Below are 24744 nucleotides of genomic sequence, written 5' to 3'. Positions count from 1 at the left end.
ACAAAGTCGATCCTGAATCAACTTAACCTTTTCCAAAGTATCCTGACCCAAGTCAGTACCCAATAGCCTCGCCTCACCCTACTCAAACAAACCCACCAGAGACTAACACCACCTCCCATACAAGGCCTCATACGGATCTATCTAAATACTCGATTGGTAGCTGTTGTTGTAGGCAAACTACGCAAGCGGCAAGAACTGATCCCAAGAACCCCTAAACTCCATAACACAGGCATGAATCATATCCTCTAATATCTAAATAGTGCGCTCACACTGTCCGTCTGTCTGAGGATGGAATGCTGTACTTAACGTAACCCGTGTGCCTAACTCACATTGTACGGCCTTCCAGAACCGCGATGTAAACTGTGTACCCCGGTCAAAAATGATGGATACCGGCACGCCATGAAGTTGGACAATCTCACAGGTATAGACTTGAGCCAGCTGCTCTAATGAATAAGTAGTCACCACTAGAATGAAATGAGCCGACTTGATCAACCTATCCACAATCACCAATATTGCGTCAAACGTTTTATGAGTCTGTGGGAACCCAACAACGAAATCAATGGTAACTAGCTCCCATTTCCACTCGGGAATCTCAAGCCTTTAAAGCAACCTACCTAGCCGATGATGCTCATACTTCACCGGCTTAAACTTTTGACACTGAGCTATGTACACCACTTTGTCTTTCTTCATCCTTCTCTACCAATAGTGTTGCCTCAAGTCCTGATACATTTTAGCGTCACCCGGATGAATGGAGTACCACGACCTGTGTGCCTCAAAAAGAATCAACTTATGCAAACTATCCACATTGGGCACACATAGCCGGACCTGCATCCGTAATACACCATCATCCCCAATAGTAACCTCTTTGGAATCGCCGTGCTGAACCGTATCCTTATGGACAAGCAAATGAGGGTCGTCACATTGACGCTCTCTGATGTGATCATATAGAGAAGATCGAGAAACTACACAAGCCAGAACTCGACTCGGCTCTAAAACATCCAATCTAACAAACTGGTTGGCAAAGGCCTGAACATCCAATGCTAATGGCCTCTCCGCTGTCGGTAGATATGCTAAACTGCCCAAGCTCTCCGCCTTTTGACTCAAGGCATCGGCCACCACATTGGCCTTCCTGGGATGATATAGAATGGTGATATAATAGTCCTTAAGAAAATCTAACCATGTCCACTGCCGCAAGTTAAGATCCTTCTGTTTGAACAGATCTAGAAGGCTCCGGTGGTCGGTATAGACCTCACAAGGGACACTGTACAAATAGTGCCACCAAATCATCAATGCAAGAACAATATCTGCTAATTCCAAGTCGTGGACATGATAATTCTTCTCATGCACCTTCAGCTATAGAGATGCATAGGCAATCGCCCTACCGTATTGCATCAACACTTTACCGAGACCAACACGTGACATATCACAGTACACAGTGTAAGATCCCGAACCTATACGTAACACCAACAATGGGGCTGTAGTCAAAGCAGTCTTGAGCTTTTGAAAGCTCTTCTCACACTCCTTGGTCCATCTGAACGGAGCATCCTTCTGGGTCAATCTGGTCATATGTGCAACAATAGATGAGAAACCCTCTACGAAATGACGATAATACTTGCCAACCCAAGAAAACTTCGGATCTCAGCAGTTGAAGACGATCTGGGCTAACTCTGCAACGTTCAACCTTCTTTGGATCTATCTTGATCCCCTCACTCGACACCACATGACCCAAAAATGCCACCGAATCAAGCCAGAATTCACACTTTAAAATTTATGCATACAACTTCTTTTCCCTCAAGGTCTGGAGCACATCCCTCAAATGCTGCTCATGATCCTCCTGGCTCTGAGAGTACCCCAAGTTGTAATAAATAAACACAATGATGAATAAGTTAAGATAGGGCTGGAATACACTGTTAATCAAGTGCATGAACGTTGTTGGAGCGTTGGTCAGAATAAACGACATCACAAGGAACTCGTAGTGACCATACTGAATCCTGAAAGTAGTCTTCGGAATATCCAAGTCCCGAATCTTCAGCTGATGATAGCCTGACCGCAAATCAATCTTTGAGAACACTCTGGCACCATGTAGCTGATCAAATAGGTTATCAATGCATGGAAATGGTTACCTGTACTTCACTACAACCTAGTTCAACTGCCGATAATCAATACACATGCACATAGAACCATCCTTCTTCTTTACAAACAAGACCGGAGCAACCTAAGGTGACACACTAGGCCGAATGAAGCCGTTATCAGGAAACTCTCGTAACTTCTCCTTTAACTCCTTCAACTCAGCTAGGGCCATATGATATGGTGGAATAGAAATGGGCTAAGTGCCCGGCGACAAGTCAATACCAAAATCGATATCCCTAGCAGGCGGCATACCCGGAAGATCCATCAGAAATACACCTGGATAGTCTCTCACTACCAGAACTGACTCAACGGTAGGAGTATCAACACTGACATCCCTCACAAAGTCTAGATATTCCTCACACCCCTTCACAACCATCTGATGTACCTTAAGGAAGGACACAACCCTACTAGGAACATAATCCAAGATACCCATCTTGGCGTGACAATCAAGAATAGCATGATAGGGTGACAACCATTCTATGCCCAAAATAACATTAAAGTCTACCATATGAATAAGTGGAGCCTGGATCAAATATGACTGACACATCTCTATGACAAACCAGAACAATACTTGTAATATATGAGTCTGATGCAACCGCCTCCGTCCTACTCAAAAGAGCATAACATTTGTCCTGACCTCCTTCTCTAGGGCAGGCCCTACCCGCCTGACCTCTACCCCTAGGTGGCTGAGCAAGTGGAGTGGCAACTAGTGCGGTAGCCACATCCTGGGAAGTCTGGGGACCCTGTGGTATACGTGGAGCCTGAGTAGTTTGTGGAGGTGCACCCCTCCTAAGTATGGGGCAGCCCCTCACCATATGACGAGTATCACAACACACTCAAAACAAGCTCTCGGAGGACGTGGTTGCTGAAACTGGCTCAGGCCTGGCCAGCTAGACTGACAGCTAAAAGCACCCCGTGCAGAAGGTGAACTAGATAGTGGTGGTGCATAATGGGCAACCTGAGACCTGGGATTAGCCGGAATACCACTAGAAGCTGGAAGTGATGAATTAATTGGACGACTCACATAGCCTCTACCATGACGGGATACAACTAGGGCACGGGCACCACTATATGTGCCGGAATTTCGATTCCTCTTGGCCTCCCTTTCCTCTCTCTTCCAACCTTGCATACCCTCCAATATCTATGCGATCTCTACCACCTACTTATATGGAGTAGCTGTCTCCAACTCTAGAGCCATGCTGAATATAATACCCTAGTTGAGACCCTCGATAAATCGACAGACTCACTCTCTGATTGTGGAAACTAAGGCAGGTGCATGTTTGGACAACTCACTCAACCTGACAACATACTCTGATACGATCATAGCACCCTGACGCAACTGCTCAAGCTCCGCACGCCATGCATCATGAAGGCTCTGGGGAACAAACTCTCCTAGGAACATCTCTAAAAACTAAGACTAGATGAGCGAAGCTGCCTTGGTGGGGCTACCCTCCTCATAAGCCCGCCAGCACTGTTATGCTGGTCCCGACCATTATAAAATAGTAAAAGCAACCCCGCTCGTCGCCACTATACCCATGGTATGGAGAATACGGTGGAACTTCTCTAGAAAGCCATGTGCTTCCTCTATAGTTAGGCCGCTGAAGGTAGGAGGATGGTACTTCTTGTACCTCTCGAACCTCAGTTGCTCCTCCTCAGATACTGCTTCCTTAACCATGGGATGAACTAGTATAACCTCTTGGACCTAGTAAACATGGACCCGTTGCTCTGAGGTATATTATGGGGGAGTCCGTGATCCTCCCCCATCCTGAGATATGGCCGGTGCAAGTGGGATCAACCCCTCCTGAGCTAGAGTACCAAATATGCTCAAGAAATGGGCGAGGGTCTCCTAAAGTGCATAGGTAGCAACAAGCGCCTCAGGTTCCTGCCCCCCAACTTGAGCTAGTGGTGGCTCCTATGTCGTAGCTCGGGCTAGTGCTCTGGCTACAACATATACCTCTCCTTGGCCTCAGCCTCTTGCGGCTCTAGCAGGGGGCACATGTGTTTGATCGTCGGATCCCGTGGTGCGTGTCCTCACTATTTGTGAGAGAATAACAAGACAAAGATTCAGAATTCCAAAGTCAACAAATTCGCATGACAAGGAATCAAAGAAGTGAAGTTTCCTAATAGTTCCATAGCCTCTCGAAGATAAGTACAGACATCTACGTACCGATCCGCGAGACTATACTAAACCTGCTCGTGACTCGTAACACCTATGAACCTAGAGCTCTGATACCAACTTGTCACGACCTTAATTTCCCTCCGTAGGATGCCGTGATGGAACCTAGTCTCTAAGACTAGGTAAGCCTAACATACATGTAGAATTTAACTGAGATAATGATAAAACTTTCAATTTAATCAACTACTATCATAAAAAAAACTCCGCAACTCAACAGAACAAAATTCCCAAAATCCGGTGATACCTAGTCACAAGCTTTACATGAGTATACTAAACATTCCTATACAACAATATCTAAAAAGAGGGAAAATGAAATAGAACTAGATAGAGGGTGACTCCGAGGCATGTAGATGCTGGGAGGTATACCTTGAAGTCTCCAAATTCGAGCTTGATTCACTAGTGCATAGGATGGTAAGAGGTACCTGGATATGCACAAAAGATGTGCAGAAGCGTAGCATGAATACACCACAACGGTACCCAGTAAGTTTCAAGCCTAACGTCGGTAGAGTAGTGACTAGGTCAGGTCAAGACCCTACTGGAATAAATAAGAAAACTAAACAGGTATATGATAGTGTGATAATGATAACCAATGGAAATGAAACAATGAAGAAATACACCAAGAATAGCTACACTGAACTAAGGCAATTAAAGTATTACAGAAGAAAACAAGAATATGCCAATGAAACAATGCAACCAAAACACAAGTTATGTAATAGAAAAGTGTCAACAAGAATCACTATCGAGTTACCGCCTCGTAGTCTCATTTCACAAAAACAAATCACAATCTTTTGTTATATCACCGCGGGAGCCTTGCATTTAGTTTTAAAAATCATTTTTCCCAAAATAGCTTCCTCGCGTTTTAGCTACCTTATCACATCATGTGGCTTCAAGTAGTTCCCCCTACTAGCAACACATGTATGAGGCCCACCTTATCTCACCGCATGCGTTTCAACCCGAATCCTTATACCACCGCATGCATATCAATATCATAACGTACCACAAATCGCACATCAAGTGCCCGATATCACAACTTGCCAAAGAAGTCAACAATAATAGTGTTTTCACAATAAATAGCCCATGGCTCAACCACAATATGTAGAAGAGTCTCAACAATAGCAACCGAAAGTGAATAACTAAACAAGAATAGTATTTCAACAAATTTACTACTTTGCCTCAATGTGAATCACAACCTTTATAACTTTAACACCAAATTCAACATTAAGATATTCCAAGAGACAACTTCAAGTAAAGGAACTCAACGATTAAATAATAAATAAGAAATGGAGAGAACAATAACTTCAACTAAACATGTAAAGACAATTAGCAAGTAAGAGATAAGACAAGTATTAACCATGTCAAGTAAAGCATGTGAAGATGGACTAATGATGGTGAATATAACATGTTGTGGCCACTCAATTAAAGGAATGGAAAGAATCTTCGTAGCTAAAATCGGTCAATTACCACATTTAGCCCATGTACACACTCGTCACCTTGCGTACACGGCTTCCACACATCACAATTATCACAAAACAACACCAATCCTAAGGGGTAATTCACCCGCACAAAGTTAGGCAAGACACTTACCTCAAAACACGCTAACTCAATCCATTAGTAAGCCTTTCCCGCGATTATCAAACTCCGAATGGCTCAAATCTAACCCAAACAACTTCATACCATAAATACAAATTATAGGAAGCTATTCCGAACAATAAAGTTACAATCATTAAAGAGAAATAAAAAGTCAACTCAAAAAGTCAACCCCGGGCTAACATATCGGAACCCGACCAGACTTACAAAATTCGAAAACCCATTCGATGACGAGTCCAACCATATAATAATTACTCAAATCCGACTTCAAATCGCCTTTCAAATCCCTAAAATTTAGTCTAAGAGATTCACAATTTTTCCCAATTTTTCCAACTCAAATCACTAATTAGATGACAAAAATAAAGAGGGATTCATGTATAATAGCAAAATCCGAGTTAGAATCACTTACCTCGATGATTTCCTTAAAAATCCCTCGAAGAATCACCACAAACCGAGCTTTCTAGGTACAAAAGATGAAAAATGAGATAAAACCCTCGAACACCCCAATTTCTAACAAGCGGTATTTGCTTATATGGTCAAATAATCGCACCTGCGGAAAAATCCATCACAGGTGCAGTTCCAGCTAGGTCAGGGAATTCTGCTTCTGCGGACAAAATCGTGCACCTGCGTGTCCGCTCATGCGAAAACTGGGTGCACCTACGCACTCGCGCATGCAGAGGTCTCCGCTTCTGGGACCCCATGCCTGTCTAGCCCTTTCCGCATCTCCGATGACCATGGTGCACTTGTGTGTCCGCACCTGCGGCCAAACCCTCCTCAGGTGAGATGACACCAGAACAACAACAGTTTCAGCAAATCAGCCAAAGTCCAGAATGATCCGATTTCATTCCGATTCACATCCGGGGCCCCCGGGACCCTGTCCGAATATACCAACAAGTTCCAAAACACATAACGGACCTATCCAAGGCCAGAAAACATCGATTCTATGAATCGTAACCCAATTCAAGCCTTGAAACTATGAACATCCGACTTCCAAAACTGACGCCGAATTATACCAAAACAACTCTAATTGACCTTGAATTTTGTACATAAGTCATAAATGACATGACAAACCTATTCCAACTCCCGAAATCAGAATCCAACCCAGATATCAATAAAGTCAACTCACAGTCAAACTTCTCAACCTTTCAAACCTTCAACTTCTTAACTTTCGCCAATTCAATCCAAAACAACCTACAGACCTCCAAATCAATATCCGGACACGCTCCTAAGTAAAAAATAACATACATAGCTATTGGAAAAATCAAAACTCTATTCCGGATTCATCTACACAAAAGTCAAACTACGTTTAACTCTTTCAACTTAAACTTCCAACTTTGGGACTAAGTGTCCCATTTCATTCCAATACTCACCTGAACCAAAACCAAAAACCCCCGACAAGTCACATAAACACAATATAACATAGAGTAGGAAATAAATAGGGGATCGAGGCTAAAATACTCAAAATGGCATGTCGGGTCGTTATAAAGCTAGTCATTATTTGGGATTGGGACGACGGTATAATTGAATTTGACTCGATTGTTAGTCGGACTGTGTACCATTTCGTAGCTATCAGAGCATTAATCCTCCTCATGTTAGGAGTATCACCGCGTGATAGGAGTAGTTGACTTGTAATGTAGAATGTATCTCTGTGTGCTGGGAGTAGTTATATTGAAATGTAAAATATCTCATCGTGACGAGAGTTTGACTAGAAATGTAAAGTATCTGCAAGCTGCATGAACAAAACATCAAAACATTCAAGATCAAATAAAGGAATAAGGAGCATGACTAAGAGATACTCTTGGCTGCAAACTAATCGTGGCTGTCAATCGGCAGAATGTTGGTGATGGGGTTTGCAACTATCTACTTGTAATCTCCGATATGACGGAGTGGCGATGAGGAACGCTCTTGTTTGCGAAGCGAACAATTTGCTATAAACAAGGCTTTGATTGGAAAAGATGATGGCCTGATTTGTACAGGACGCTATGACTGATTGAGCTAACGGTTTGCTATTTACATGGCTCCAGTTGGTGGGGCCAAAGACTTACTATATACAAAATGCTCCGCTTGGTTGAGCAGACGGTTTTTTATTTACAATATGCCCCGATCGTATCGATAGACTGGTTCCGGAATACCTGCAAAGGATTTGAAAGTTAGTCTTCAACTAAAGGAGAAAAAATGTAAATAATGGAAGAGAGATGGTAGTTATGAGAGAGTAGAGGATCCATCATTGCCCCAGCGTGCCCTAGCATTTCCTTGTATCCCTTTGGTCCTACATTCAAAGAAAAATCCTTAGTAGGGAGGGGGGATATTGGTTTTTGTTGACCGTAGTTATTGATTTTCCCCAGACATGGTAAGGTTAAGCCATGATGTTCGGTAGGTGGAATGATAGTTTTTTTTAGAAAAACAGTTTTGAAGATTGACCATTTTATGGCAAATGCCATTGTTCCGGATTATGACATGTTTCGAAATTCCCTCAGACGCAAATGCTATTTTGGAAGACTTTGTCTTGTCGATGTCGATGTCGATTCTTGGGGATGCCTCTGATGACGTAGCTTCTTGCTATCGCAATTGCGTCCTAATCTAAACGAATGCATTACGAAGGTTTTCCTAGGGTTATGACCGAACCCTTTCTGGTTGCCTACATATTTGAAATGGAATCAGGTCTGAATGTAGTTCATAGGTAACGATAAAGAAATTATGATGATGACTGAGCGTGACTTAGGAAGCCTACGTATCCAAATGGAATCAGGTCAAAACATAGTTCAATTACAATAGATGCAAAATGATGAGTTTCAAAATGAAGTGTCCGAGTCTGACTCGTACTGCCTACATATCCAAATGGAATCAGGCCAGAACGTATATCAACTACAATATATGACTGAATCCGATGAGGATTTCCTACGTATTCCTTCCAAAGGAATTCAAGTCATGGCGTAGTTTTGAATACATACAAAATGATATTTGGATTTGCTATTACAAAAGAAGAGGCGGAGAGAGACCGGACCCTACTTGGGTTGCCTACGTATCCACCATGGGAAGTCATGTCAGGCATAGTTCTGTTACAATCCAAAACCTAACTCTACTGTCTTCAAATGTAGTATCTCTTGATTGCATCTGACTTGATAGGCTTCGCACTGACTCTTCCGTCCATCTATGCCAAGATCAGATCTCCTCATGACAACACTCGATGGACCATGCAAGGACTTAGCCAATTTGGCGCATAACTTCATTTGGCTTCTTCTTGATGAGGGAATATAATTTTCAAGACCAACTGACCTGGTGTAAATTGACAAGGTTTCACCCTCATGTTGAATATACTGGCCAACCTATTTTGATACAGCTGACCATGGCACACTGCGTCCATTCTCTTCTAATCAATGAGCATGAGTTGCTCCTACCTGACCCGTATCTATTCTGCGTCATCCAACATCGTCTAATTTAGTTCTTTTAAATATGGTATCTCGACCTTTGCGGGTATCACAACCTCAATGCCATATACCAACATGTATGGAATTGCCCCAGTGGACTTTCTCATGGTGGTCCGATATCCTAACAAGGTGAAGGATAACCTCTCGTTTCATTGCCTATGAATATTCACTATCTTTCGCAAGATGCTTTTGATGTTTTTGTTAGCTTCTTCAACTGCTCCATTCATTTGCAATCTGTAGGCTACAGAGTTACGGTGGATGATTATGAAATTCTCACAAATCTCCCTCATGAGATCACTGTTGAGATTGGCTGCATTGTCAGTGATGATTGACTCAGGTATCCAAAATTTGCAGACGATGTTGTTATGGATGAAATATGCCATTACCTTCTTCGTGATGACTTTTTATGTAGAAGTTTTGACCCATTTGTTGAAGTAATCAATGGCTACCAAGATGAAATAGTGTCTATTTGATGCAGCGGGCTCTATAGGTCCGATTATATCTATGCCCCAAGCGGCAAACGACCAAGGTGAACCCATTACATTGAACTCATTAGGTGGAACCAGAATGAAATCCCCATAGATCTGGCACTGGTGACACTTCTGCACATAGCGGATGCTATCACTCTCCAAGCCATTCATGTGAGGTCTGCATGTCCCTGCATGTATTTCTTCTAGCAATCTGGTTGCTTCGGCAACATTTACACATCTTAACAGACCCATGTCCGAAGTCCTCCTATACAGGACTTCCCCGTTAAGGAAAAAGTGATTTGCTATCCATCTGAGTGCTCGCTTCTGACCATTGGTGGCATTCTCTGGGTACTCTCTTGTTTCAAGGAACCTTTTGATGTCGTAGTACCATGATTTACTATATGGCTCCTCATTTACATGGAAACAGTATGCATGCTGATCCTGAACCTCTATCTCAATAGCATCAATTTAGTTCTTATCTGGATGTTGGATCAAGGATAACAAGGTTGTGAGGGCGTCTGGCAAACTCATTCTAGATCTTGAGAATGCATTTGAAATCGATCTTGATGAACTTCTTGAACATCTCCTTTATGCAATGCAGGTACAGAAGGATCTTGATGTCCTTGGTAGTCCATTCTCCTTGAACTTGATGTATCAACATGTAATAATCTCCTATGACTAGAAGCTCCTTGATGTTCATGTCTATTGCCATCCTAATCCCAAGGATGCATGTTTCATTCTCGGCCATATTATTGGTGCAGGGGAACCTTATCTTTGCTGATGCCGGGTAATGCTGTCCTGATTCTGAAATTAAGACCGCCCCAATTCCTACTCCTTTGAAATTTGCTGCTCCGTCGAAGAACATTATCCATCCCGGGTATGACTCTGCGATGCCTTCTCCAGTGAACAACACTTCTTCTTCCGAAAAGTATGTAGTGAGTGGCTCAAAATCCTTGTCCACCGAATTCTCTGCAAGGTGGTCGGCTAAGGCTTGTCCTTTGATGGCCTTCTACATTACGTACACAATGTCGAACTCTCAAAGAAGGATATGCCATTTTGCAAGTTTTCCTGTAGGCATCGACTTCTGAAAGATATACATGAGTAGATCGAGCCAGGATATTAGATATGTGGTGTATTCCTACATGTAGTGCCTTAACTTTTTGGCAATCCAAGTCAAGGCGCAACAAAACCTCTTTATCAAAGTGTATTTAGCTTCACATGATGTAAACTTCTTGCTCAAGTAGTAGATAGCATGCTCTTTCCTCTCGGTCTCATCATGTTGTCCCAACACGCGTCCAAATGCATTGTCCAAAAATGACAAATATAGTAATAGTGGCTTTCGAGGATCGGTGCGAACAAACACTGGCGGGTTTGACAAGTACTCCTTGATCTTGTTGAAAGCTTTCTGACACTCTTCTGTCCATTTCATAGCAGCATCCTTTTTAGCAGCTTGAAGATGGGCTTGCAAATTACCAAAGCCTGGAATATGAATCGGCTGATGAAATTTAATCTGCCAAGGAAACTAATCACATCCTTCTTACTCTTGGGCGGCGGTAAGTCCTGAATGGCTTTGATTATTGAAGGCTCCAATTCTATCCCTTTCCTACTTATGATGAAACCCAATAGTTTCTCGGAAGGGACTCCGAATGCACATTTTGCAGGATTCAACTTCAAACTGTACCTCTGCAATCGTTCAAAAAACTTCTCCAGGTCATCCGAATGTTCTGCACTCTTTCGAGATTTGATGATAATGTCGTCCACATATACCTCAATTTCTTTGTGGTTCATGTCGTTAAAGAGGGTCATCGTGGCCCTCATGTAAGTAGCACCAACAATCTTGAGGACGAATGTCATGACTCTGCAGAAAGAAACTCCCCAAGGCATAGTGAACGTTATCTTCTTTGCATCTTCTTCATGCATCAGGATCTAATGGTGACAGGCAAAACAATCCACGAATGACTGTAGCTCGTGCTTCGCAAAATTGTCGATGAGGATGTGAATGTTCGGTAAAGGGAAATCGTCCTTTGGACTGGCCTTGTTAAGGTCTCGATGATCCACACATATCCTGATCTTCCCATCTTTCTTTGGAACCGGTGCGATATTTGCCAACCATGTGGGATAATTGGTGAATCTTACCACGTTTGCCTCTATCTGCTTGGTTACTTCTTCCTTTATCCTCAAACTCAAATCCGTCTTTAACTTTCTGGGCTTTTGTTTGAATAGAGGGATGGTAGGATTGGTAGGCAATCGATGCAAAACGATGTCGGTGCTTAATCAGGGCATGTCATCATACAACCATGAGAATACGTCGATGTACTATTGAAGGAGCTCGACCAATTTGTTTTTGCTCTGCTTCTAAATGGATGCTGATTCGAGTTTCTTTCACGTCTTCTTCGCTTCCTAGGTTGATTACTTCTGTCTCTTCAAGGTTAGGCTTTTTCTAACTTTCCAACTGTTTGATATCTTACAGGATATTATCTAGCATCATGCTTTTGTCGTATTCCTCAGAATCTGGATCACTTTGATCGGGGGTTTCGTTACATGTCATATTCACAGGATGCAGGTTTTCATCGATTGTATTATTGAAAAGAAAAACTAAGTATAAATGAAGCGATAAATAATTTTGCAATAATTTTTAAGAAAGCAATTCTTTTAATTTCATCAAAAAGGAACGTCTAAGCATTCAAGGAGGCGATTAACAAAAGAGTACAGGCACGGTTCAAGCCTTAATTGATCATGCATCTTTTTAAAAAAGGTTTACAATTCCATACTACCAAGACTCCCGGCGAACCAAAGAACGGTTGGCGGTCCAATTCTGCAAGTCCACTCTTGGTTCAACATTCCAAATGGTCTATGTCTTGTTATCAACTTTGTCACAACATTCCTTAATCATGTTCACGAACAGCCTTGCCATTCCATCGATAATGTCATCCTCTAGTGTTGAGCTCTAACCCGGACCCGGAACATGTTCTGGCACAAAAGCTTTCTTACTGAAGCCACTGGTGTAAGTCTTTCCAATTGGAGGCTGATACCCTAAACCGGCTCTACCTTTCTGTCCCCTTGGCTCAATTGGCTCTGTTATCCCATCTGATCGGGCTTTCAACTCGTTTCATGGTCGGTACCCATCTCTCATATCTATCTTTGATCTGTCTGGTGACTGCATCCCAAGATTCTGCTCAGTCTCTTCTATTTTTGTGGTCTACATGATCTCGACCGCATGAAAAGTGACACCGTCCAATCCTTATATGAATGGAACTGCATATTCTAGATAAGCTAACTGACTCCATTCATCGTGAACTACAATCTCTTGACACCCCATTCGAACTTCGTGCACTGATGGAGGGTGGATAGGACTACCCCTGCCATATGTATCCAAGGTCTTCCCAACAACATATTGTAGGATAATGAAATGTCCATTACTTGGAACAGTATTAGGAACTCAATTGGTCTGATTTGTAGGGCTAAATATATTTCTCCAATGACGTCTTTCTGTAACCCGTCGAAAGCTCTTACTCTCACATGGCTTTCTTTCACTTCTCTCAGATAAATACCCAGCTCTTGTAGGGTAGAGATCGGGCAAACATTGACTCTAGATCCTCCATCAAGAAGTACTTGGGACACCACATTATCTCCACATTTGACGGTAATGTGTAAAGCACTGTTGTGACCCACACCCTCTATGGGAAGTTCATCTGTTAGAAAGGTAATCATGTTCGCCTCGACCATCTTCCCGATGATCATTCCTAGTGCCTCGCTGGTAGTGTTGCTCGACACGCTTACTCCACTTAAGTGTTTCACATTCCTTTTACATTAATAAAGGATATTCATTTATGATTTTCAAATTATTACAAGTTTATAGATATGATGAAAAACATGTTTGCCCAAATACCAACACTTACTAGTTTAATTCCAAACATCAAACACCACCCAAAACCTATCTACGGAGCCTCTAAGTATAATAGAAGAGTAGTATGGAAGTGCCGATGACAAGGCCCTGGCTATACCTCAAAAAATAAAGTACAACATCAAATGACATGAAGCCCGGAATAGAGTAGGGCTCACCAAAATCTGCTGAATAGAGATTAACTGCTAAGGAGGATCAAAACCGCCCGTTGATGAACCACCACCATCCATTGAAGATGCAGCGCCCAGAGCAAAATGGACGTTAGTACAAATGGAATAGTACTAGTATGTAAAGCTACATGTCCTCTATCAAAATAGAATGCCAATATAAGAAAGGGAAAATAATAGAAACAACAAGTCACTATCAACAATATCCAAATGCCGAGTTAAAACATAACGATTTTTCAAAATACAAAAATAATATATATATATTTTTGGTTGGGAGATCATTAGCACCCATATACCACTGTGTTTTTAGCATGGAGTCTTATCACGCCCGATCGGCTAGGCCATCTCCCCACGAACAATGTGGTTCGACATGTGATTCGAAAAAAGGTGTTACCAAGAGTAGTACCACCATGCGCGCAATATGGCATCCGATCTCCACCCGATCGGCTAGACCGCCTTCCCATATATGTATGCCGTATGGGTTGACTTTCCAATTCACAGCTAATATCAATCTCATCCCAATTAAAGGAATAATCAAAATCACACAAATATTTCAATCTCATCCTAAATAAGGGGAATAATCACAATCCACCCCTACACCGGCACGTGTAGGATTGGGTGTGGGCAAGGGTTTGCTAATGGTACTCCCAAAAGCATTTTTTTTTTGTTTTGCACACAAGGGAAACAAAGGTATAAATCTATTTTTATATTCACCTCTTAACCTTTCACCCTATATATATATATAGCATCGTTAGTACTCTCAACCATTCACAACATCGTTATTTCCTTGCCTCTCTTGGCCATACTTATGATTCTTCGTTCATGGCACGGTGGCCGTATTTCACGTTTCACACTTTCCTTTCTTTACTTTCATGGATCATCATCATAAATATCAACAAATAGAATATTACGGAAATCACAACCTTAGGTTTATTAGTAATGAAGACTTTAAACACAATGGATTTCTTTCCAAGAAATGGAGTAAAATGATTGGCAATCGAAGCACAAGTTAAAATCATAAACGTGTAACACATCATTTGTTCTTGAAATACTTTTCTCCAAAAAGGGCAATACACAATTTCAACTTATGAAGATATAAGAGCCCAAAACACATTGGAAATACTTATAAAGCATAGCATTAGTTAAAACAGCCACAATTGGGGACTTGGGCACATAAGCTTTTAGGCAAATCTATTTTCGAAATCGGTTTGGAACAGTTGAATCAAGGCTTATTTCACAACCTTTCTCACATTATTTCATTTCCTCGGCGCCATTGACTATAATTTTCATTCTTGGCACGTTTGCCACACTTTATATCTCTAACCCACTTCTTTCACTTTCAAGCATCCGTATAGATTATCAACAACAAGGCATTTCAAATCAAGACTTTAGGTACACATATAAGCAATTGGAGTTTTAGACGCATGGAGTATTCTTTCCAAGTTAAGCATAATGGACTTTCATTTGAAACACGACTCAAAGCCATAACATTTTAATACACATATCATTCTTGAACACTTTCCCGAGGTATAACATAAGGTGATAGGAACATTCGGAACACATTTTGAGTATATAATTCTCGACACTTGCTTACTCGGGACAATTGAATTTATTGGGAACAACTAGGAACATGGGAATAAGGAACTTGAGCCAACCATACTTAAAACTTACGGGAACATCATGGAATTCAATTCTAAGAGAATAGTTTAGCCAACATACCTTGTTTGAGCTTTCCTTAAGTTACTACGATGTCCTAACACTTCTAGCAATAACAATCTATAGGAAGATAGCAAAAATCGGATAATAATTAGAAGGGTTCTCATGGTGTAACTCTCTTTGGAATTTTGTCAAACACCTAGTATGCAAAATAGACTATAAAGCTCTACAATGGTAATCCCTTCCTCCCTCAATTAACTTCAACAAGAACTAACAAAAATGGTTCATTAATCCCACATACTACAACCTATTGTCACATACATGGCCTATTTCCAACCCCCACAATATACTTGAACTCATAATCTCTTGCATGAAAGCTTAGGAGTAGGACTTACCCGGATAGATGATAACCTAGTGATTGGCTTCCTTGATTCTTGAAGATTGGTGCAAGAATATATGATTAGAATGCTAGACTTACTCCTTCTCTCTCTAAAATACTATTACCTCTCTATAAAATCATCAAACATCCGCTTCAAACTAAGCCCTAAGGCTATTTATTAAAATGGGGTCAGGTTATAAAAATAGAAAATGGACCCTCCGAACTCAGGTCTGCGGTCACATAATGGACCGCATAATAGATATGCGGCCCATAAAATGGGCCCCAAAAATGATGCTAAGAACTGGGCTGGTCTGGACCGGTCCGCAGACCAATTATGCGGCCGCAGAATGGACCGTAGAATTATCTAACAAAATTCTTCAAGCAAATATGTGATGGAAAATGCAGACCGCGATATGGATATACGATCGCAGAATGGACCGCAAAACAACCTTCAAAATTCAATCATTCATCCTCGAATGAGGAGTAGAGTCCGCCCTGAACACTCAACATAATTCATTTCTCTTTTAACACATCATAAGCCCCTAATTTGACTAATTCCCAAAATTTTCAAAACTTTCAGCAGAGTTTCCCCTGTAATTGGGATTAGCCACCTGCCAGAGAACCACCAAAACAACTCCTAACAACACATCCACAACTCAACAAGGCATCACAATATATATTAATAATACCGACCTCAACATTAAGGACATTACATTAACAGAAGTGGTATCTTGACATGAACTGTACACATTTAAATCATAACACATAGAAATTACCTTTTGAACCACATCCATTTGGCTCTATAAACAAGTGAGAATATTCCCTTTCCACAACACTTTCGGCCTTTGAGGTGACCTCCTAGACTCACAGACTTGGCCATAGCACTTTGACGGAGCCAATCCCAACCTCCGGACTTATCTAACAAGGATGAAAATTAGGTACCTCTCATAAGCCAAATACCCATTAACTTGACCTTCCATAGCATCCACCAGAACGATAGACAAACGATTCCCAACTACCTTCTCGGGCATAGACACATGTAACACCGGGAGCATGGAGAGCAACGATGGGGGACATCATACGCATAACTCAGCCTATTTTCCTAAAGATTCCATAAGGCCCAATGTGCGCTGTACCTACTTTACCTTTGTTAACAATTCACATTATATCTTCATGGAGAAAATCTTGAGAATAACCTGTTGACTTTCTTCAACTCTAAATCTCTATGTCGGCCACCCAAACTAAACCTTTGGCGACTTTCAACCATTATGCTATGATGTGGTAGAATGAATATGACTATAGAGTTCCTACCCAATATGTTCGATCATGGAATGATGCTTCCTCTGTGACATGCTGAATCTACTACTTCTTCTACAAGTAATTTCCTTGTTCAACCGAAAATGGTTGATAAAGTGTTCTGCTATATCTTGCCATTCCATCTAGTTTCTGGGATCTTGGTGAGTGTACCAGGTAAGTGCCTCCCCTATAAAACTTCTTATAAATAGCTTCATCCTTAACTTCTCATTTCATCCTACTCCAACTAGCTTATCATAGTATGCTCTCAAGTGTGCATGGGGATCAACTGTCCCATTAAGATGTATAATTACGGAGGTTTGTACACCACTGGCATGTCTACATCAGGGTGTATGCACATGTTTTCATAATCGAGACTTTCTCTCCCTCGAGCGACCTGAAGGTTCTTCATTTATTTCCTCAATGCTCACAGCTATTCAGATACCGACTCTTAGCTTCGTTCTCCATGTTGGCATACTGATCAATTTCATAAGGCAACCTAATAGTGACAGTCGCTTTAATGGTGGGTTCTAAAATGGCATATACGGGTGGAACATATTGCTCATGTACAGTGGTATGTGCCCCAAGTATGTGCTCGTTTTGTTTGTTGGTGAAGGTGACGCCATCACGAGGAGGCGTATGAAATGTATTGGTAGCGACTGGTGTATTTTGCGGTGTATAAACATTATTTGATATTTTAGGGGTGTGTATGGGAAGATTTGGTGGGTTTGCAGTTGTTATTGGGGTTATAATCTGGGTTATAGTGACTGAAGCCAGGGTATTTTTTGCTTGGCGGGTAGTTGAAGGAAAGTGGTTGGGGATTGAATCTAGTGAAGGAAAACGGGGTGGTTGTGGGAGTGTCGTCACGACCATATGCACCAATTCTTGAATGTGTTGTACTTCCTCTCTCAATGAGTCCATCTCTTGTGCCATTCTAGACCGTGTTTGGTTGGGTTATATGTCACATACATCTTCCCTTTCAATCTCAAGTTGTATGGTGGTTCCGCTAGTTTTTGGGGAAACAAACCAACCCCTTCATTTGGGGAATGACAATAAACTAATGCAAGAAAAGAAAAGAAAAAGAAAAAAGAACAGAAGTCAGTTTCAATGTTTGCACAAATATGGACAAACAGAGCGATGGACCTCTCATTGCCGGAGGTAGGGCCAAGTCGTGAATATTTGACAAACAATTAGATTTGACCTATTCAGATCCGAAGCAAACTTTTGGTTTTCATTTATAATATTTTGATTGTAGCAGGGGGAGAAAATGTTACAGCATTATTTTCAACATTCATAAGATTACAATGGCTCAAGAGACTTTCCCTTAGGGAAATGGAAGGGTTCAGGATAAAAGATACAAGGTGGGAAAAAGGGGTGAAATCAACCAGCTTCTAACAGCCATCCCCGAAATCATTTCCCATGTCTTCTTCCTCTCCGGGTTCCTCTTCCGGGTCTTCTTTAAATTCTTCTTCATCATCATTGATCTCGCGCTCTTCCTATGGGTCTTCTTCTAGTTTTGTCTCAAACTCAATTTTTATACACTCGACTACTCAGTCATCATCCTCGAGAGGTGGCAGTATATGATCAATTGATCTTGGGACCACTTGACGATACATGAAGGTAGTCACAAGGTAGTGAGGCAGAATCTCATGATAGATTTGTAATGCTGCCACTGCATCTTCCAGCCAAGCTATTCCTTCCCTGTTTGGTCGGGCCAACTCATCCTCTTCATTGATCCAAACATAGTATTCTAGAGTGCACCACGAATTCTGACCTATGGGCATCATAATTAGCTGAAGTCTCATTATCCTTGGTATCAGGATCTGCCCATTGTACTTATCTTCATACAGGGTCATCCTCGTCTCGAGAGGTACATCCTGAATCAAACCAAATTGTTTGAGAACTAGCAAAGGTGCATATGGTTGAATGCCCTTGAGTCATACCGACTGGATGAAATACTTCTCGGGAGTCCTCAGAATTTCCCTTCCACTTAGCCACGACAACTTCCAATTTATCTATTTTCCGCTCAGGTTGGTCAGCATCTCTCTCCATTCTCCATGTCCGTACGGGGGGACCGAATGCCTCATTCTCTCACTATGACTTCAAATCTTATTTCTAATGCCTACTAAGTAATAAACTATGGCCTCTCATTGAATGAAGTGCTCTGTGGCCCATATTTGGAGTAACAAGTTGCAGCCCTTGGAGAAATCCTACCCCCGTGAACATGCAGACAATGCTCTGAGAATTTATGCTAACACAATAGGCACCAAGGTGGCTTGGAGGTTACCCTGGAATGTTCCCAAGAATACATGCAGTAAGTTGATATTGATCCATCCTCTCCTTTGTGGGAAAACCAACAATCCTAGCAGTGCCAAAGAGAAGGTTATGGGGTGGAGACTTTCCCAGGTATCTTGATCACACTGAAATTCTCCTACATACCATTCGTAGCTCTCTCAATGTCCAAACCCGTTGAACAATGGGTCGAGGATTACCCATCCATCTTTAATGTAGTTTAAGCTCTGACTACCCACCAAACCCAAAGCATCGAGAAACCTGTAGCAGGGCATGGTGACTGTTAGTATCGGCTTTCTCCCAGTAAATGGCAGTTCTGTGAAGCCGGTAACTTCTTCCAACGTTGGCACCAACTCACAGTCAGCGAACTTGAAAACCACTTTGGTCAGATCCTAAAATTCTATCAGCAAACGGTATGTATCCTGTCGGCCCAGATGTTCAGTAAGGTTTTCAATGCTCCTAGTTGTGTCCTGATTGTCTCCATGCGCTCGGTGGATATTCTTCTACCATTTCTTTAGCTTGTGCGGTGCTCCCATGATCATATTGATTTCGGGGGTGTTATGGTTGATTTTCATTTCTGAAGAGGGTATAAAAATTGTTTGATAAGTGTTTGCTCGGGATTTTTAGTGTCTCATCATTATTTGTTTGTCATTCCACAAAAGTCATGTCGTTGGGTGAATGACCCATTGACATTAGGGTGGCTTTACTAATTGTGTGTCGATGTCGATGACCGAATCACCTAAGGTTTATGCAATATGACCTATGTTTGTTAGAGTAGAGTATTTCTTAATTTTGAGTTGGACTGAAAACTGCTACAAGTTATGCAGTTGACCTGACAAAGCCATTCTCTGAAACTAAAGAATTTTTGAAAGAAGGTTCGGAGGGGTGTAAAAGACAACCCTCACGTGCCATTATGTGTGATAGTGTACTGCCAAGACTCGATAGGAAAGCGTGTGATGATAATATATATAGAGCGGTAATAGATAATGGGATGTTATGGGATGTTAGTAACAACATTAAAGTGAGCAGATAAGTACATAATGAACAAGTAAGGCAGGTCGACACATATTTGTAAATTAAGCACAGTTAGAACAATATATAAACATTCCTAAATTCTAGGTCTAGTCTTAGTTTTCTAAGGTCAGAACCTAAGTGTAATCCCAAACAGAGTCGCCATGTTATTGCACCCTATTTTGCACGTGTCAAAACAAGATTCAACTAGTGGTTTCCCTGTTGATGTTAAAAGAGAGTCGCCACCTAATATTTAAAGGTATAATATAGTACCTATTTAATTGTTAAGATTATCATCCTATTAGTCTTCTAACAAGTGAGATTTGGGTAAAGGTTCTTGTTCTTCTAAGGCGAAGGTTTTAGGCACCCCCTAGAATCTACCTAAGGTAGCTCCAAAGGACTTAGACTAGGTTCAGAAAATTAAATGTCTATATTCTACTTGGTTAGTTCTTAAAAGTGTATAGCTTACCCTATGTCATATTTAAACTTGTCACTTTGAATGAAAAATAGTATATGTAATTTGAAATGAGAACATAGATTTTTCTTATAAAAGTCCTTTGAGAAAATGTCTCCATAATTAAAAGATTTTTGGGAAAAGTGTATTTATAAGGTCTAAACTTGTAAACATAGCTAGGTTTAAAAATACTCTAGCCTTGAAAATAAAACGGCTATATGGGTAACTTTAATAAAATAAGGCTATTTGAAAAAGTAGGTTTTAGATATACCTTAAGACCAATTTCAAGTCTTGTACCCAAGTTGTAGAAGAAACTCATTTGAAGTATACTTGAATGCAACTGAGTTTTGTTTTGTTTCTGAAAATGTGTCTTGGAGATAATTTTCCCGGTTTTTGGCCTTTAAAAATGTTGTCAACTTTTGAATCTGTTCTTGAACTTCAAAAGAATCTATGAATACGGTTAGTATAAGCGAATGTAAGATATATGGCAGAAGCAGTTGAGTATGTTAAACTATTTAACTAATGTAAGAAATAGCAATTCCCTTTTTATTTTTACCTATGGTTTTTAGTTTGCCTAGGTTTCTAAAATAACTCAATGATAATAAAAGGGAAAATATTCACTAAATATTATCATTGTTATATACACGTAGAAGCAACAACAAATTACGTAAAGAAAAGTGATAAGGGAAAGGAAAATTGGACTCGTAGTTGGGGCCTGAAGAATGTTAGACCCACCAACAACAAACATGTCTCGACCCAAAATCCAACTAGTCGTGATGACACCAAATCCAAACCGCTAGGTAAGCCAATTAGCAACAAACCAGTTTAAATGAGATTTACTGAGAAAATAAATGATAAAATAACTGAAATTTTATACAAAAATCCCAAGGATTAGTAGTACAAATTATGAGCTTCTAAGATTTAGAGTTTGTAAAGCTGGTATGAAATAAATACCTCATATGTTTGAAATATACATAAACAGATTTATAAATCTAAAGCTACCAAGAACAAGAGGCAGCTATAACCGGAACGCAGGTACATCTACAATGCCAGCTCCCGCCATATACAACAACAAAAATTCCAAGATCTGCACGCAAGGTGCAGAAGTGTAGTATGAGTACAATAGACCCCATGTACTCAATAAGTATCCAAACTAACCTTAGCGAGATAAAAAAAAGCAAGAACCATAGATGATATTTACTAACATATGTGTAGTTTCTAATTTCAACAAGAATAGAACAAATATATGATCAAATCAGGAAATCTCAGGTAAAACCACTTTTATGCTCACAATTCATTGTTTTAAAGTGTTCTGCTTAGTCAAAAAATCCAGCATATAAGGAAGATATGCAATTAAATCAGGTAAACAGTCAAGGAAATTGCAAGTAGAGATGAAATACAATAACCCAAACAGTCCATTGGTCTCCCAGAGCTCACATCAAGCAGAAACCCGTCGGTTTCTCACAATCCACATGTACACCATCAAGAGAGAAACATGAGAGGGTGACCCTAGGGGGAGGGATCCGTATCCACACGCTGCATGGACAACACACGTGCTGCACTGAGACCTCACGTTCTAATAATATCAATTGCACGGACAACTCACATGTTAATATTACAATCCGTCCAGCGTAGTCACAGGCACAATATCATAATCCCTCGGCATGGTCACATGCATAACAATATAATCCGCCCGGCGTGGTCACAAGCATCCGGTCCAAATCATATCACACAGAAGCAAGTATACAAGAATACATGTATATGATGGATAAATATCAGATCTCATGCTCCTGGATTGGTATAATTACATGCTATAGTATAGGCATGTGCAATGTGTGCTATCATAGCTCAAATCAACAATTCATCATAGAAATAGCAATTACCAAGTTTATTAAGAGAATTAACCTCTTCGTAACCTCAAACATGGTTCAAATAGTTCACAATAATGATAGAAATATGAGAAACATTATAGCTTAAAGCTTAACAGTCAACTCTAGGCATATCATAGCCTAAGCACTACCCCGAGCATGGATAAATACCCTGGTGCTCGCACATGGGTTCAAACCCCACATATATGCGCACCCATAGAACATAGCTATCACAAATAATTCTAGCAACTAGTGCCTTAACCAAGTTTAGATAGGATTTTTACATCAAACAAGCCAAATCCAATACCGAGCAAGCCAAACAATACTCTCGAAATGCCATCCCACTCATACCGACCTCCAAACGGCTCGAAACTAGTCAAAAGCAACTGAAGAACATCAAATAATGCTAAAGGAAACAAACACAATCGATAAAGGTCGAATCTTTAATCAAAAGCCCAAAGTCAAACAAAAGGTTAAACCTTGGCCCACACCTCGGAACCCGACAAAACTTACAAAATCTGACAACCCATTCAATTACGAGTCCAGCCATATTAGTTGCACTCAAATCCGACTCCGAATCGATGTTCAAACCATAAAACATAACTTTATGAAATTTTAGACAAAAAACCCTAAATTTCACTTTGAAATCATAAATCAAATGCCAAAAATGATGAGGGATCCATGAAATATAACCAAAACCGAGTATAGAATACTTACCCCAATCCATGTGGTGAAAATCGCCTCCAAAATTGCCCAAATCCGAGCTCCCCACCTCAAAATATGACCAAATGAACAAACCATCGATATTATATGTTTCTGCCCAGTTGTTCTGCCTTGTTTCTTGTGCAAAACAATCCTGTAACTTGCTTTTGATGCCTCCAATGGATTCCTTGTGAAATTCAGTCAAGTTAGGCTTTTGAATCACTCCATTTGACCTTATAATGAAGGAGAAATCTTGGTTTTAATATTTGGAAATAATGCAGATTTTTAAATACGAATTCAGTGGTAATGTCGTAATTAATCTGAAAAAAATCTGTCAACCTAATTCTTAGTAAAATGACCATAAATTCCTCATACGACGTCAAAACTTGATGATTCTAGTTTCTATGGTTCCAAAATTATGATACAGATATAATGCTTCAATCAAAAGAAAAATTGGAGCTCATTTGCTTAATATGGTACCATTTATGCTTGAAGAAACGACGTCGCAACATAAAGAACGAGCGCAACAAAACCCAAACCTATCTGAAACTCACCCGAGCCCCTCGGGACCCAACCGAACATACCAACAAGTCCCATAACATAACACGTACTTACTCAAGGCCTCAAATCACGCATAATAACTTCTAAACCATGAATCGCACTTCAAATCGAACTTAATGAACTTTGAATCTTTCAACTTCAAAAACTCGTGCCGAACCTTATAAAATCAACTCGAAATGAACTCAAATTTTGCACACAAGTACAAAATGACATAATGAAGCTATTCCAAATCTCGAAACTACAATCCGAACCCGATATCATCAAAGTCAACTCCCGATCAAACTTATGAACATTCCAAACCTTCAAATAGTGCAAATCTTTTGCCAAATAGTGCCTAAACCTTCTGGAAATATCCAAATGCAAATCCGGGCATATGCCCAGTACTAAAATCACCATACGGACCTAACAGAACAATCAAAACTCTGATATGAGGTCAAGTACTAAAAAGTCAAGCTTGATCAACTCTTCCAACTTAAAGCTTCCTAGTTGAGAATCATACTTCCAAATCAATTCTGAATAACCTAAAAACCAAAACTGACATACGATACTGCTCAAGAATTAAAATAGCTGAACGGAATAAAAATGCTCAAAACGACCGACTGGGTTGTTACATTCTCCCCCTCTTAAACATACGTTTGTCCTTGAACGTGCCAAGAGTCGTTCCAA

At 40.6% G+C, this 24744-nt stretch overlaps 1 protein-coding gene across 1 annotated transcript; it reads right to left on the bottom strand.

The window, feature by feature from the left end:
- Positions 1-10323: 10323 nt before the first annotated feature.
- LOC142168077 (uncharacterized) lies at positions 10324-10656 on the bottom strand. Its single transcript, XM_075228737.1, has one exon. It carries the CDS (start codon positions 10654-10656, stop codon positions 10324-10326), a length of 333 nt encoding a protein of 110 aa, XP_075084838.1.
- Between the last annotated feature and the right edge of the window lie 14088 nt (positions 10657-24744).

The sequence above is a fragment of the Nicotiana tabacum genome, chromosome 13, assembly GCF_000715075.1.
Source record: "Nicotiana tabacum cultivar K326 chromosome 13, ASM71507v2, whole genome shotgun sequence".
Taxonomy (NCBI): domain Eukaryota; kingdom Viridiplantae; phylum Streptophyta; class Magnoliopsida; order Solanales; family Solanaceae; genus Nicotiana; species Nicotiana tabacum.
Note: the sequence above shows the minus strand (reverse complement) of the source record. Positions and strands in the feature narration are given on the sequence as shown.